At 49.6% G+C, this 13,519-nt stretch overlaps 1 protein-coding gene across 3 annotated transcripts in view; it reads right to left on the reverse strand.

Moving 5' to 3' along the window:
• The window catches only part of SCUBE1 (signal peptide, CUB domain and EGF like domain containing 1), a 2,600,196-nt gene that overhangs the window by 1,697,745 nt on the left and 888,932 nt on the right, over positions 1 to 13,519 (reverse strand). For all 3 annotated transcript variants that reach the window (XM_069628128.1, XM_069628129.1, XM_069628127.1), the window contains one exon: positions 12,280 to 12,396. In XM_069628128.1, coding sequence (XP_069484229.1) covers positions 12,280 to 12,396 — 117 coding nt within the window. The remainder of the gene's footprint in view (positions 1 to 12,279; positions 12,397 to 13,519) is intronic.

A 13,519-nucleotide genomic window follows, 5' to 3' on the forward strand; every position in this document is an offset into this window, starting at 1 on the left:
AAAGACTTAGGTCCTCCGCTGGTTTAGGGTCTTGTTATAACTTTTTGTCTTATATGTTATATGTACTTGTTTGTCTCCTGCTTCTGCGCCCTTATGCCTCCGGATCACTTGGTTGCGTGGTATAAATGTTATGAACTAAAGTAAAGTATAATCAAGACACTAAAAGTGGAGAAAAAGAATGAGCTTGGTGGAAAAGTGACGCCCCTGTCAGAAAAATGAAGTACTTTTGATTGTGTCTTTAGATCGTCTACTTTTAAGGCATAACAACTTTACCCTTGAGCTCACATTGACAAACCCTCCAAACCTTGCAAAGGTATGTCCGCTAATCTAATCAAATTATGTGCGCCAAAAGCTGCATTCTCTGTGATTGTAAACAATCTTGAACAATGGGAGTTAATAGCAGTGTAATTTTAAGTCAGAAAAATAATCTTTGAACTAAAATAAAACATTCTGAGAAAGCTGTAGCTTCGCAAAACTCACTCGTTTGTTACTGGTTCCTGCAACCATAATCTAGACACATTGCTTTAATTTTCCTGCCCTTGACATTAGATCGGGCCATAAAATTAAACTGCACCATTCAAGCTTCTGGTTCTTCCTATGGTACCTGTTTTGCTCTACTACACTGATTCAACACTTATGGCCTCATCACGAGTTGGGTGATAGCTCTTAAATCCGGCGATAACGGTATTAGAGCCGCCAATACCGCTCTGCTGGATCACGACTGTAATCCAGCCGGCGCTATTACTGTCCGCTGATAATACAGTCAGCTGTAATAGTGCCGTCTGTAATAGCGCCGACAACCAAACGCGCTTAGTTACCAATCACAAGTATAGCGTTGGCGCTATTAGCGCCAGAAAACCGGCGCTAATACCTCTAAAAATACCCCCGGCCAAACGCTGGAGGTAAAAGAACACATGAGACAGTAATAAAGCCCCAGGTGGAAACAATGTACACAAGAGGCCTGCAAAAGACCCACACACCCTTCCCAACACCATGTTGCCATTTGGAGCCGGGAGCCTTGATGTGGACCTCTACATGCTGCGCCAGGAGCTACAGAGGCCTGACAACCTGCCCAGGGCACAGAGAGCACGGCTGCGGGGGGGGCTTCCAGGGAGGAGGAGACCAGCTCCAGCAAGGCGGCCAGCCATTCCCAGGGTCAGGCCAACACCCTGGGCCCTGATTGATGGTCAGTCGGCATCTGAGTACAGACTGGACAGGGCAACCATCACCCAGTTGCTGGACACAATCCAAGGGGACATAGCTAGCAGGATTGCCATCAGCACCGCTGTGCCCCCACTCGTGAAGCTTGTGTCAGACCTACAATGCCTCAGAAGTGGCAGCTTCCAACACACAGTTGCCATGATGCATTGTATGGCCCAGTCCACATTCAGTGCTGTGCTGGGACAAGTGCTGGATGCAGTGCTGCGCCATGTGCATGAACACATATCATTGCCCCCACCCAAGCACAAGTGAATGACTTGAAGTCACAGTTCTATGCCATTGCGCAGGTCCTGAACGTGATAGCAGCCCTAGACTGCACACATGTTGCAATGGTAGCCCTCGGGGACCATGAGGCAGATTACCGGAATTGGAAGCATTTCCATTCTCTCAATGTGCAGATGACCTGTAGCCCTGACCTGACTATCACCCACTGCTGCGCACGCTACCCAGGCTTCCCCACGACTCTATGGTGCTGCGCAACAGCACACTGCCAGCCTACGTGGAGACGCACCATGGCCAACGCACATGGATAGTGGGTGAGTACAAATCCTGCCTGAAATGCATGCCAAAGTACACCAAATTAAGGGGTGGTCAGACACACAGGAATCTTTGCATGCCATCAGGAGACACAGCCAGCACCAGCACAGCACCAGTTCCATGCATGTGTGGCACAGGACACCTCCACACATCCCCCACACCAGAACATACAGAAGGTCAAGGGCACACACTTGAGAATTCACAATCACATATGGAAAGACAACAACCACAATGAATCTTGTCTGTGTTGCAGTGCTGCTTCTCACCCTGACACCCAAGAACAACCTCACCCAGGGCACCACACAGGAAGGCTAAGTGAGATTAATGCAAAACCCATCTACAAAACCACTGTAAATGAGCAGGAAAATACACAACCATGAAGCTCACTGAGAGAGTGACCCCTGAATGCCCATTCACATGCATGCAAAGAATCAAAATAATGTGCCATGTACCAAATGTCACACCCGCCACAGAGAGAGCAACAACATATTACGAATAAACATTGTATGTGAACAGGCAGATATGACGGGAGCCTCATCCTGATGTAAGGGATGCACCACTGTGCCAATAAAACACAGCTGGAGGAGCATGTAGAAAGTTGTCCACAAGGGACATGGTGCACATTGCAGAACAAACACGGGGCACATGGAGACACCTTAATCAAAGAACAATTGAAAACATGATGGTACTTGCTCAGCAAGAGTGTCAGACACATATCCATACATATAGTCCATGAAACAGTGCTGCAAGACCATTAGCACCAAGTGCGTGCAAATGTAACCAGCTACAGAACAACTTACTCATTGACACAGGATGCATGTAGGGGTCAGATTATGCATGTCCCTGAAGATGATGGATGTATACCAACATGCCAATGACATAGCATGTACCCATTGCACACATAGATGACCATAGTGCATAGTGATTTGATGTGTATCCCTTGCACACCCAGTGAAGCAACCTAGGCCTAATGTCCACAATTTGTCCCCTGCAGGTTATTCCGGATACCCGCAGTTAACATGACTGATGACCCCTGTGCAGAATCCACAAACTCCTGCAGAGCTGGCATATAACAATGCCCATAATCGTACCAGCATATGTGTGGAAAGGACATTTGGTTTGCTGAAGGCACATTTCCAGTAACTAGACCGTACCGTAGGGGCACAGATCTATGCGCCTGAAAAAGTTGGAACAATTATACTCACCTGTGTCATGCTGCAAAACATTTGCTGCCATAGGCATGTACCACTATCCCCTGATGCTGATGCGCAACAGGCAGGGTATGGGAGTGATGATTACCATGTGCCCGTTGCTGGGGCCAATGCACACAGGGATGGGGTGAGGGAGGGGAGGTTGGCCAGATAGGCGTTGATTGACAATTTGTTTTGATTTGGTGTCACAAAGATCACTTGTCAAATAAACAGCACTAGAACAAAATCATGAATGTCGAAGCTTTCTGTCCAGTTTCAACTGGCTTTAATTAGAGTGGAACAAACCCCCTCCCCCACCAACTCCCCAGCACACATTCCCCACTCCCCAACAAGGTGCATATGTGTCCATGTGCCCAGCCCTCAGGCCAACAGTGCATAGTCCATCTATGAAGGACATTGACGCTTTCCACGTCCTCCACCTTCTGAGGAGCGCCGTTGTGAATGGCGCAGGGAACAACGCCTGGGTGAACCCTGTACAGAGCCCTCAATGGGGGTTGTCGATGTTGATGTCAGCGATGCAGCCAACTGCAGCTGCTGGAGGAGGAGGTTACTGGCCTCACGCATCTGCTCTGCATCCGCAGATTGCACCTCACATAGTTCGCAGACTTTTTGCCCAAACCCTGTGAGAGCCGCAGTACACCCCTCCACAACTTTACGGTGAGGGCATTGACTAGCACCATGGGGCTCATTCCAAGTTTGCCGGTACAGTAACAACGGAAACAGTAAACTCGCCGGTACCGTTGTTACCATACTGGCAAACTACGAGGCCTGCTCACGGGTGCTTTTTCACCCGCCAGGTCTGACCTGGCGGGCAGACTGGCACCCGCGGGCAACCATGCCAGATGCACCGGAACCATTCTGAATGGTGCTGGTGCATCTGGCCGCCCCATTCCCATTGAGCCCTATGGGGCTCGAATGGGAATGGGGAGCATTTTTTACCGGCGCGAGGGAATGGGCAATTACCGGGTGCGGCAGGGCCGTATGACCTGGTAATTGCCCATTCCCGGGTACTGGCAAAAAACGACTCCAGTGGCAGCTGTGCTGGTTTTAACGGCACGGCTACCGCCGAAGTCGTAATGAGGCCCCATGGTTTTAGCTGCCCCCCGAATCGCAGCGCTGATGGCTTTGTTGTGGCGGTTGTGTTGTACTGCCATGCCGTCAATAGGCATCGGACGTGAACGTATCACATCCAGGTGTGCCATGACTTCTTTTCCCAGAGATGTGGGTCCGTTACGTGTTGGACTGATTGGCCTGGCGAGTCTATGCAAGGTAGTGGGGGTACTGGTGCTAGTTGTGGTGGCCTGTCTGGTGGGGCTGCCAGCAGGTGACCCATAGGAGGGTGGGTCCTCATCCGCCACTGGTGTGTGAGCACAATGGCGGCATGCAGAGACATGGGGACTGTAGCTTTCACTATGCACATGGTCCAGGCTCCCTTGGGGTGTGGCTATTTGGTGATTCAGACTGTGAATTGGTGACAACATCGTTGCACCATGAGGCTTCTCAAAGGATGTGTTGCCGTCCTTTGGGGTGGTAGCACTGGTAGCAACCTCTACATCCTGGGATCCCCTGGTGGCTTGGGGCCGTTGAGGCAGTGACCCCCTAGTGGCTTGGGGCCATTGAGGCGGTTGAGACGCTGCTGCAGTGGGATGGGGAGGGTTGTGTCCTCCGCTTAGCGCAACGTGCCTGTGCCTTCGATGGGTGGTGGTGCTTGTGTAGGCGCGTCTGGGCGGACGTCAGGATGGGCCTGCCTCCTCTTCTTCCACGTTGCCCTCCAATGAGGCCTGTGGGGTACATGGGGTGTGGTATGAGGACAGGGCAACTTACCATTTTTTCATGCATTGCATGGTTTCAGGGGGGTGAGAGGACAGTTTCTATCATGCTTGTCCATAACCTGTTTGGTATTCACGATTTTGGGATTGCTGGGGCATGCTACGTGGGGGCGGGGGGTAACAGTTCTGACTTGTTGGGGGTGGCATTTTCATGTGTCTGATGTGAATGCAAAGCCGGCATGCCGCTGTCAGTGAGGGGTGGTTAGTAATACACACGCACACCTGACATTGCTGTGCCCAGGTCATGGATGTGTGTGCCATGATGCTTGCATTTGTACATTGGATGCACTACTGACTAGTCTGGATACCTGGGGTCGTTTGGGTGCACTGGTACAAGGGTCCAGTCGTGGGTGGCTCCGGTACGTAACACGCACTGCACCCACTCACTGTAGCCGGATGTCTGACATTCACACCGGAAATGGACGGGTGGACCAGCAACAATGCTATTTGCAAGGGGGCGGAGTGACTCACCTGCAACCTCATGGGTGCCAGTGGCTGCCTCCACTCCTCCCACTCCCTCAATCGAAGTCATGTCGATGAGGATGGTGCACTGCTCCTCCCAGGGTGTGAGCTCCGGTGGTGGTGGCCCTCCTTCAGTCCCCATGGACTCACTCCTGTGCTGGGGCAGGAGGCCCCGGACACGAACCCGCAAGTCATTGAAGCGCTTGCAGCAGTCCTCTCCATCCATGGGGACATGGCACACCGCTGTCACCTTCTGGCTGATGGATTTCCAGATCTGGGTCTTTTTCTGCTGTGGACCAGACAGCTCATTCTGATGGCCAATTATCTCCTCCACCAGTATAGCCAGTTCCGAGTCTGAAAACCTGGGTTTACGCACCCTGTCCAGGGCAGACCTGCCCCTGACATGCTCCTGAGACATTTCCCTGTGTTTTCGGGTGTGGATGGTTTCAGTGGCTGTGATTTTGGAGGACTGTGATTTCCAAAATCGTTGCCGCTTTGTGTCCCGTTCCGGCGGTGACACATTTCCCGCTGCGCTATTAGTCTCTGGAGGATAGCTCAGGGTCAACGTGCTCGCCTTGGAAGCAAAACGACACAACACAAGTTCGATCTTAGAAACCTCTGGGTATTAAGCGCGTTATAAATAAACAATCATATCATATCCTATTAGAGCAAAACTCTGACGATAATGTAATGTGCGCTGAGTTTTCGGGTTCCCGGCCACTGTTACCGCCGGACGCTATTTGCGTTAACGCCAGGTCCGTGAGCGTGTGCCTGCCAACTCGAGATGTGGAGTTGTTTGCGCCATGAATCACAGCGTTAACGCAAATACCACTCAGCGGTATATGCGCCCAGATACCGCCAAACTTGTGATGAGGCCCTTACTCTGGCTATTAGGACAAATATCCTTTGATACTGCAGCTCCACTCTTAAATTCAAATTTCCTACCAACTTAGGCCCTATTTCACAATTTCCCTTCATGGCCTACCTGCTGGAGGGAACTAGCGCAGATCAAATTTCTTTTAACAACTTTATTTATTTTGGTGGCAGCATATGTAGACATTTAAGCACATGAGACAACCTGTCCCTTACATAAAATGACATAAATTAGCAAGCTCATTTCTCTCCCCTGTCCCATTTCTGGTTTCCCCGGGGGGCCTGGAGTTCGAGGGCCGTCACCGCCGCTGGGCGGGGGCCGCTAAGGTCCCAGGAGTTTCGTCGCCAGCCGGGGTTGAAAAATTAGAGCCGGGAACCGGCTATGGTACTCCAGTACCGGGGAGCAGCAGTCCGTGAAGCGGTGTAAAGCTCCTTCCTTCGCCGCCATGACTTTCTCCGCCATCAGGATCTCCCACACTTTTATCCGCCGTAGGGGTACCAAAGGACCTTCCTGTGTTTTCCATTTACGAGCCACCATTATTTTGGCAGCCAGAAGCAATTGCGTAAGCAGTTTGGCGATGCACTCTGTTCTGGGGTAACATTCTGGTCTTCCTACACCGAGGAGGATCACCTCCGGGTTCATGGGGAGATTACGGCGGGTTATGTCCTCAATAATGTGTGTGATTTTCCCCCAAAAGGCCTGCGCAGTGGGACATTCCCACCACATGTGGAAGTAAGTCTCTCCTGCTCCACATCGACTCCAGGTCGGGTTCAAAGATGTCTGGAAGTGGTGCAAGCCCTCTGGGAAATAATACCAGCGGTGGAAGAGTTTCAATGCACACTGCTTGTTAGTGATACATCTGGCAGCTGAATTGATCTTTGTCCAAATATCCGCCCACGTTTGGTCCTTGATGGGGTGCCCTAAGTCCTCCTCCCACCTGTCCATATACAGTGGTCTAGTCGTCAGCATGTCATCCTGTAGGTGTCTGTACAACTTAGTGATCTGCCCCCGTCGGGGGCCCTCCTGCAAAGCATGCCCCAGAGAGTGGAGGTCTCTTGTGGCCCCCTGTTGGACTGTCGGCTGTGATATCCAGTGTCTGATCTGGGTGTATGTAAATCTCTCTGTTTCCGCCAGCTGGAAGCAACCCTTACATTCTTTGAAGTGGAGAGGGGTGCCATTGTCATAGAGCTGTGAGAGGGTCTACAGGCCCCCTTTGGACCATCTGCTAAAAGTTGCTATGTTCATTCCAGGCGAAAAGTCTGGGTTCCAGAGGATCAGGGAGAGAGGGCCTGGGCCCTTACGTAGCTGCTTCCTGCGTCGGGCCCACGACCATGCGCCTAAGGTGGCTTTTGTGGATGATAGGATCGTCGGCCAACGACTACGGGTTATGCCCGGAATGTGGAGCAAGAGGTTTAACCGGAGAGGACATTTAGCCTGTTCGATGCAAGTCCATTTTGGGGGGTTTGCTTGTTCCGCCCAGGCCATACTCCCATCATGATCCTTAATAGGATTCTGGCTTTCCCCCTTTCCAAACAAACTTTGAGAGTTTCTTCTGTAGCTGCTCCAGGGGCTGTTTCGGGAGAGGAACCGGCAGGGCGAGCTGAGATATAGAAGTCTGGGAAAAAGGTTCATTTTACATGCAGTAACTCTGCCAAGCAACGAGATTTCCTGTCCTTCCCAGCGTTTCAGGTCGGCTTCCAGTTCCTTGAATAGAGGGGGAAAGTTTGCTGCGTATAGTTGTTTCGGGTCTGCTGTAATGCGTATCCCTAGGTAGGATGGTATGCAGTGATAAAATTGCAGCAAAACTGTCGCCTCTACAAAAAATCGTGGCAAAAATGCTGTGGTTTGACCAGCTAAAGGTGTACCCTATTACACAATTTAAGGGGAGCAGGGCTTGCAGGGGTGTCCCCCGCTCCCTTTAAATGGTATAATGGGTCCGGCGGTTGTGGGGGTGTCCCCCGCATCCTTTACATGGATTGCGGCGGCAAAGCCACTGCCTTTCTGCCGCAATATTTTGTGTCCACGGCAATTTTTGCAGCGATTTTAACACATGGAACCGGTAGGATGAGGACATAGTGTTCCACTTCAGCGGGCATTGTGGTTGGGGAGCTGCTGTGCTGTCTGTTCCCAAGTTTATCCCTAGTGCCTCCGATTTAGAGTAGTTTACCTTAAACCCTGCCACTTGTTCAAAGGCTTTGAGTTCTATCAGGGTGGCAGAGAGAGAGGATTGACAGTTTGTGATGGAGATCATTACATCATCTGCGTAAAGGGAGATCTTAAATTGTTCGCGGTCTATATTCATCTCAGCTATCCTGTTATCCAGGCGAATCCTTTGAGCGAACGGTTCCATCACGAGTGCAAAGATCAGTGGAGAGAGCGGGCATCCCTATCTCGTCCCGCATGACAAAGGGATCAAGGCCGAGTGTTTTTGATTTATTCTCAGTGATGTTTTCGTGGCTTGATAATTAGCTAGCAGCATCTTGCGGAATGCAGGACCAAACTGAAAAGTTTCCAGCGTGATGCGCATAAAGTTCCAGTCCACTTTACCAAAAGCTTTGGTAGCGACTAAGATTAGGACTGCTAGTTCCTGCTGACTCTGGGCGGTTACTTCTATGGGGTTGAGTGCCCAAAAGATATTGTCCTCTGTGCTTCTGCCTCTAATAAAGCCTGTTTGGTCCGGGTCTATGATGGATGTCAGAACCACTGCCAGTCTGTTCCCCAGCACTTTGGAGTAGGCGTTCGCGTCCACGTTAAGGAGGGAGATAGGTCTGTATGATGTGCAGTCTTTCGGGTCTTTACCGGGCTTCTGGAGTAGGATTGTGACGGATTCTTGCATTGAGGGTGTCTCGGAAGGAATTGAACAGATTGGTCATTGTGCCCAGGAGCAGGAGCCAGAAGAGTTTGAAGAATTTAGGCAAGAAGCCATCAGGTCCTGGGGCCCTGGGTTTCACATTTTTGAGCATCTCCTCGATCTCTTCCACGGTGATGGGGGCCTCCAACCCTGACCTGTCTGTTTCCAACAGGTCTGGGAGATTGGCGTGCGCCACAAATTGCTCCTGCTGGGCTTACGGCCGGGGGAGGCAGTCAACTTGTCAGATAGGTGAGCTGTAGCCACCTTTAGGGCAGTGATGTAGTTTTGTCGGCGTGTTCTGGCTAGTTTGCTGACCAGGAATCTGTTGGCCTTGTTGCCATTTGCATAATAGCTTTGTTTTGTTGTTTTGTTCTGATCAGGTTCTGAGCTGTGTCTTCGGCATAGCGGGCCTCCAGTTTTGTGCGGGCCTATCTTAGGAGTTTAGCTGCTTTAGGCGGTCATCCCTTCTTGTGAAGTGACTCAGCTATAGCCACTTCCTTTTCCAGCTGCTCCTTTGTCTCTGAGTGTCTTTTACAATATGCTGCTGCCTGAGCTATTAATTCTCCTCTGATCACCGCCTTCATGGCTTCCCATCTTGTCGCTGGGGAAGTAAGGTCCGGCGGATTCTCTTTGAAGTACTTATGTATCACTTTGTTTATGGAGTCACGCACCAACATATCGTGTAACATTGGTTCGTAGAGGCCCATGGAGGCTTTTTGGGAGGGTGGAGGTCTAAGATCTGGGCAGTCATCAGGATTGGAGCAGATAGGTCAGATAGGACCCTTGTGCCGATCTCTACGTCATCGGTGAACGTTAGCAGTTGTGGACTTGCCAGAATCAGATCTATTCGGGACGAGGAGCGGTGGATGTGCGAAAAAAAGGAGAAGTCTGCCATTTCGGGATGGAGGACCCGCCAGGTGTCCACGATCACGACCAAGGTGGCAGAGGTCTAGTGCAGCATTGTAATCCCTAGGTGCTGGAGCGCAGGATTTGTCTATCAAGGGGTTGGGGACTCCATTAAAGTCACCTCCTATAACTACTTGGCCTTCAATGAAGGGGAGGAGCATTGATTCCAGATCACGGAAGGTTTCCTGGCCCTCGTTGGGGGCGTATATGGCTATTAGCATGTGTAGTTGATCGTACAGATCACCCTTTATTGCAACATGCAACATATCTTCTGCCGTCCGGGCTCCGCAGGATCTCCTTTTCCTTGAAGGGCGTTCCCCTCGCTAACAAAATTGCTGTGCCCCCTTTCTTGCTGTTACCGGATGGCAGGTACTGCATCGGGAATGCCCGTCTTCACAGCCGTGGGGAATCTTCCGCCAACAAATGTGTCTCTTGGAGGAACACTACTGAGCCCTGGAGGTCCTGCAGGCACCTGAGAGTGGACTTGCATTTTTCCAGAGAGTTCAGGCCTCTAACGTTCAGTGAGACGTATCACAGCTTTATATGTGGTGGGGGGGTATCACGTTGTTCGCCTTCAATGGTCATGTGGGGGTTAGGGAGGGCGAGCTGTCGAAGGGAATGTCGTCTTCAGGTGTTGGGCTGTGGATGCTGTTTTGCTGCAACCAGGTTTTACTTGTAACTGAACTGGAGCCCAACGTGGCCCACCAACCGAAGGGGTCAACAAGGGACCCCCACAACAAAGGTAAAAAAACAGAACTTAACCAAAGCAGGCCGAGTGGGCTGGTGGTCAGAGTGTGTGTCCATTCACTCGGCTGGGGCATATCGTGGGACGCCTGGGCGCCGAGAGTGTGTGTTCCAGCACAGAAATCAAGATGCTTCTCGTTAGTTTTGAGTGGCGGGAGGTTCCCCTCCTGGGACTTTCATCCAACGGTTTCACTGTGATTTCAGGGTTGGGCTTTGAATTTTATCAGGGGACGGGTTCGTCAGGTCTTCATCTGGAGTCGATGGCTCACCTCCCATGATACCGCTGGATTCTTCGAGGGAATGAATTATGCGTGTCTGTCCTTCGAACGAGAATTGAAGTGTGGCCAGAAATAGCCACCGATTTTTGATCTTTTGATCTTGAAGAACGTTAACAGCCACAGGGCTCTCTGTCGCTGGAATGTAGTAGGCACTAGGTCTTGGAAGTTTTGTAAAGAAGCTCCTTGATAGGTCAGGTCTCCCTGCGTGCGGCTAGCTGACATAATTTCTTGTTTTGTGGTGAAGAAATAGACCCTGGTGATCACTTCTGGTGTGTCTGCCGTGGGGGTGCCCCTGCCGCTCGCAGTCTATGGGTGCTATCCAGCATGAGTAACGATTTATCGCAGTCCGGGAGAAGCGTTTGGAAGAGGTCACTGATGTAGACCGGCAGGGCCTGATCTGAAACTGAGGTGGGGAACCCTGTAATGCAGATGTTATTCCTGCAAGCCCTATTTTCTAAATCTTCCTGCTTGTGGGTCATGTTCTCGCTGCTTTCTTCCAGGGATTGGAGTTTCCACTGCAGTTCAGTAATCTGTGCTGAGTGTTCTAGGACTTGGCCCTCTGTTTCCCCCACCCTGTGTTCCACCTCCTCCATTCGATTGTCCAGTGCCTCGATTTTGGTCGCTACCTCTGTCATGCAGTTGCGGAACTCCATCTTGATGTCTGCTAAAATGGCTTGGATATTATCCTTCATGGCCCATTGGCCCTGGGGTCTTTCACGTGACGTTGCCTGGGCTCTAGTGGGGTCAGCTTTCCCGGGTCTCTCCTGTGGGTATAGCATACTGTCTATGTCCGCTGATTTGGGCCCTTATGCTTGGCTAACAACAGCTCCCTTTTTACTTATGTTGTTCTGTCAAATCTCTAACTACTATTATGACTTTAAATATGTGCTCGCAAACTGGTGGTATATGCACTTTAGGTCCAAGTCAATAAAAAAAAATGTTGTTGTTTTGTAAGCTGGAACTTTGCAAATCTAGATAACATTTTAATCACAATTATCCATAAATGGTAATAACATGCTTTTGTTAAATGTAGTTATGAAGTAAACCACAACCAAATGTTAACTACATAGCTATATATTTATTCCAGCCACTAGGTATTTATTTATTTTGATTTATACAAGCAACACTCAGAAAACAAGCTCACTTCATGACAGGTACATAAAAAAGACAGTAATGTACAGAAGACAAGAAAACATTTTAGCAATGGTATGGCAGAAACAAAGGAACATGACATTGCTAGAATAGACCTAATAGCAATTGAAATTGATTCCTGGTTACTTTTAAGTGCTGCCTGTTAGAGCTGTATGTAAGGCAGCTGTGTTATGACTAAGACAAATTACACATTGAGAAACACATGGATTCTGACCTTTGCAGGTTTTACCATCCAGCTGCAAAGTAAATCCCACTGGGCAACTGCAACGAACTCCTGTCGCTGTATCCTTGCATGTGCGGTCACAGCCGCCGTTATTGACAGCACATGTCTCTAAGGATTAGAACAAAATAGAAACGTTAACTCAACATATCAATGATTACTGTAATCAGTAATCCACAAAAAAATATAGTTGAAGTAGAAATCCTCTAAATATATTATTTTTTAATGCTTTCTGTACTTGTATGGGATACATTACTTACCGTAATCGTATTTCTGATGCTTGTATCTGCTTAGATTCACGTGCTGTACATAGGCCGACATCTAGTGGAAGCTGCAGAGACTTACAGTTGTTGTTTTCGAAATTCGAAAAGGGACGTTGACAGAGCGTGCCAGTAATACTATCCCTAATGTGCCGTCCACTGTACCCATGGTCCATTTACACGTCGAGGTCCCTCAGATTGTTTTGTATCTGACATAAGTGTAGCGTGAGTACAGGTGTATCCAAACAGATATGTATCAGACAAGCTCATAAAGCATCTATGCACCTTCTCTCCAAGGGGAAGAAGGGTGGGTCGCATGTGAATCTAAGCAGATACAAGCATCAGAAATACGATTACGGTGAGTAATGTATCCCTTCTGAGGCTAGTGGAATCTGCTTAGCTCACATGCTGTGCATAGACTAGCGAGCAGTGTTAGGAGAAGGTGGTGGGTTGTGAGAAGGTCCATTGGCAAACAGATGTTTTCGAACCGCTTGTCCCACCTGTGTATTTGTCTTGGAATGTGTGTCAATGCAGTAGTGCTGAGTCAAGTTGTGATCTGAGCCATGAAGCTGCTTTGAAAATGCTGTCTAGGGGGACATTTGCAATGAAAGCCAGAGTGGCTGCTGTGCTTCTTGTGGAGTGAGCTCTTGGCATGAAAGGCAGTGTCTTGTTTGATAGAGAATAGCACAGTTGTATACATCTGACTATCCATCTGGAGATGGCATTCTTGGAAATGCGGTCTCCTTCTGTGCCTGGTGCTATGGAGTCAAACAGTTGATCTGTTCTCCTCAGCGGTCTGGTCTTCTTTACATAGTAAAGCACCACCTTCCTTACATCTAGTGTGTGGAGGTTAACCTCAGCTGAGCTGGTAGGGTTCTGGAAGAAGGCCAGTATCTCAATGGACTGGGTTATGTGAAATTTAGAGATGAATTTAGGGGGAATCCTAGGATGAGTGCGTAAAACCAGTTTGTCCT

This window comes from Ambystoma mexicanum, chromosome 12, assembly GCF_040938575.1.
Source record: "Ambystoma mexicanum isolate Mex_15411 chromosome 12, UKY_AmexF1_1, whole genome shotgun sequence".
Classification (NCBI taxonomy): domain Eukaryota; kingdom Metazoa; phylum Chordata; class Amphibia; order Caudata; family Ambystomatidae; genus Ambystoma; species Ambystoma mexicanum.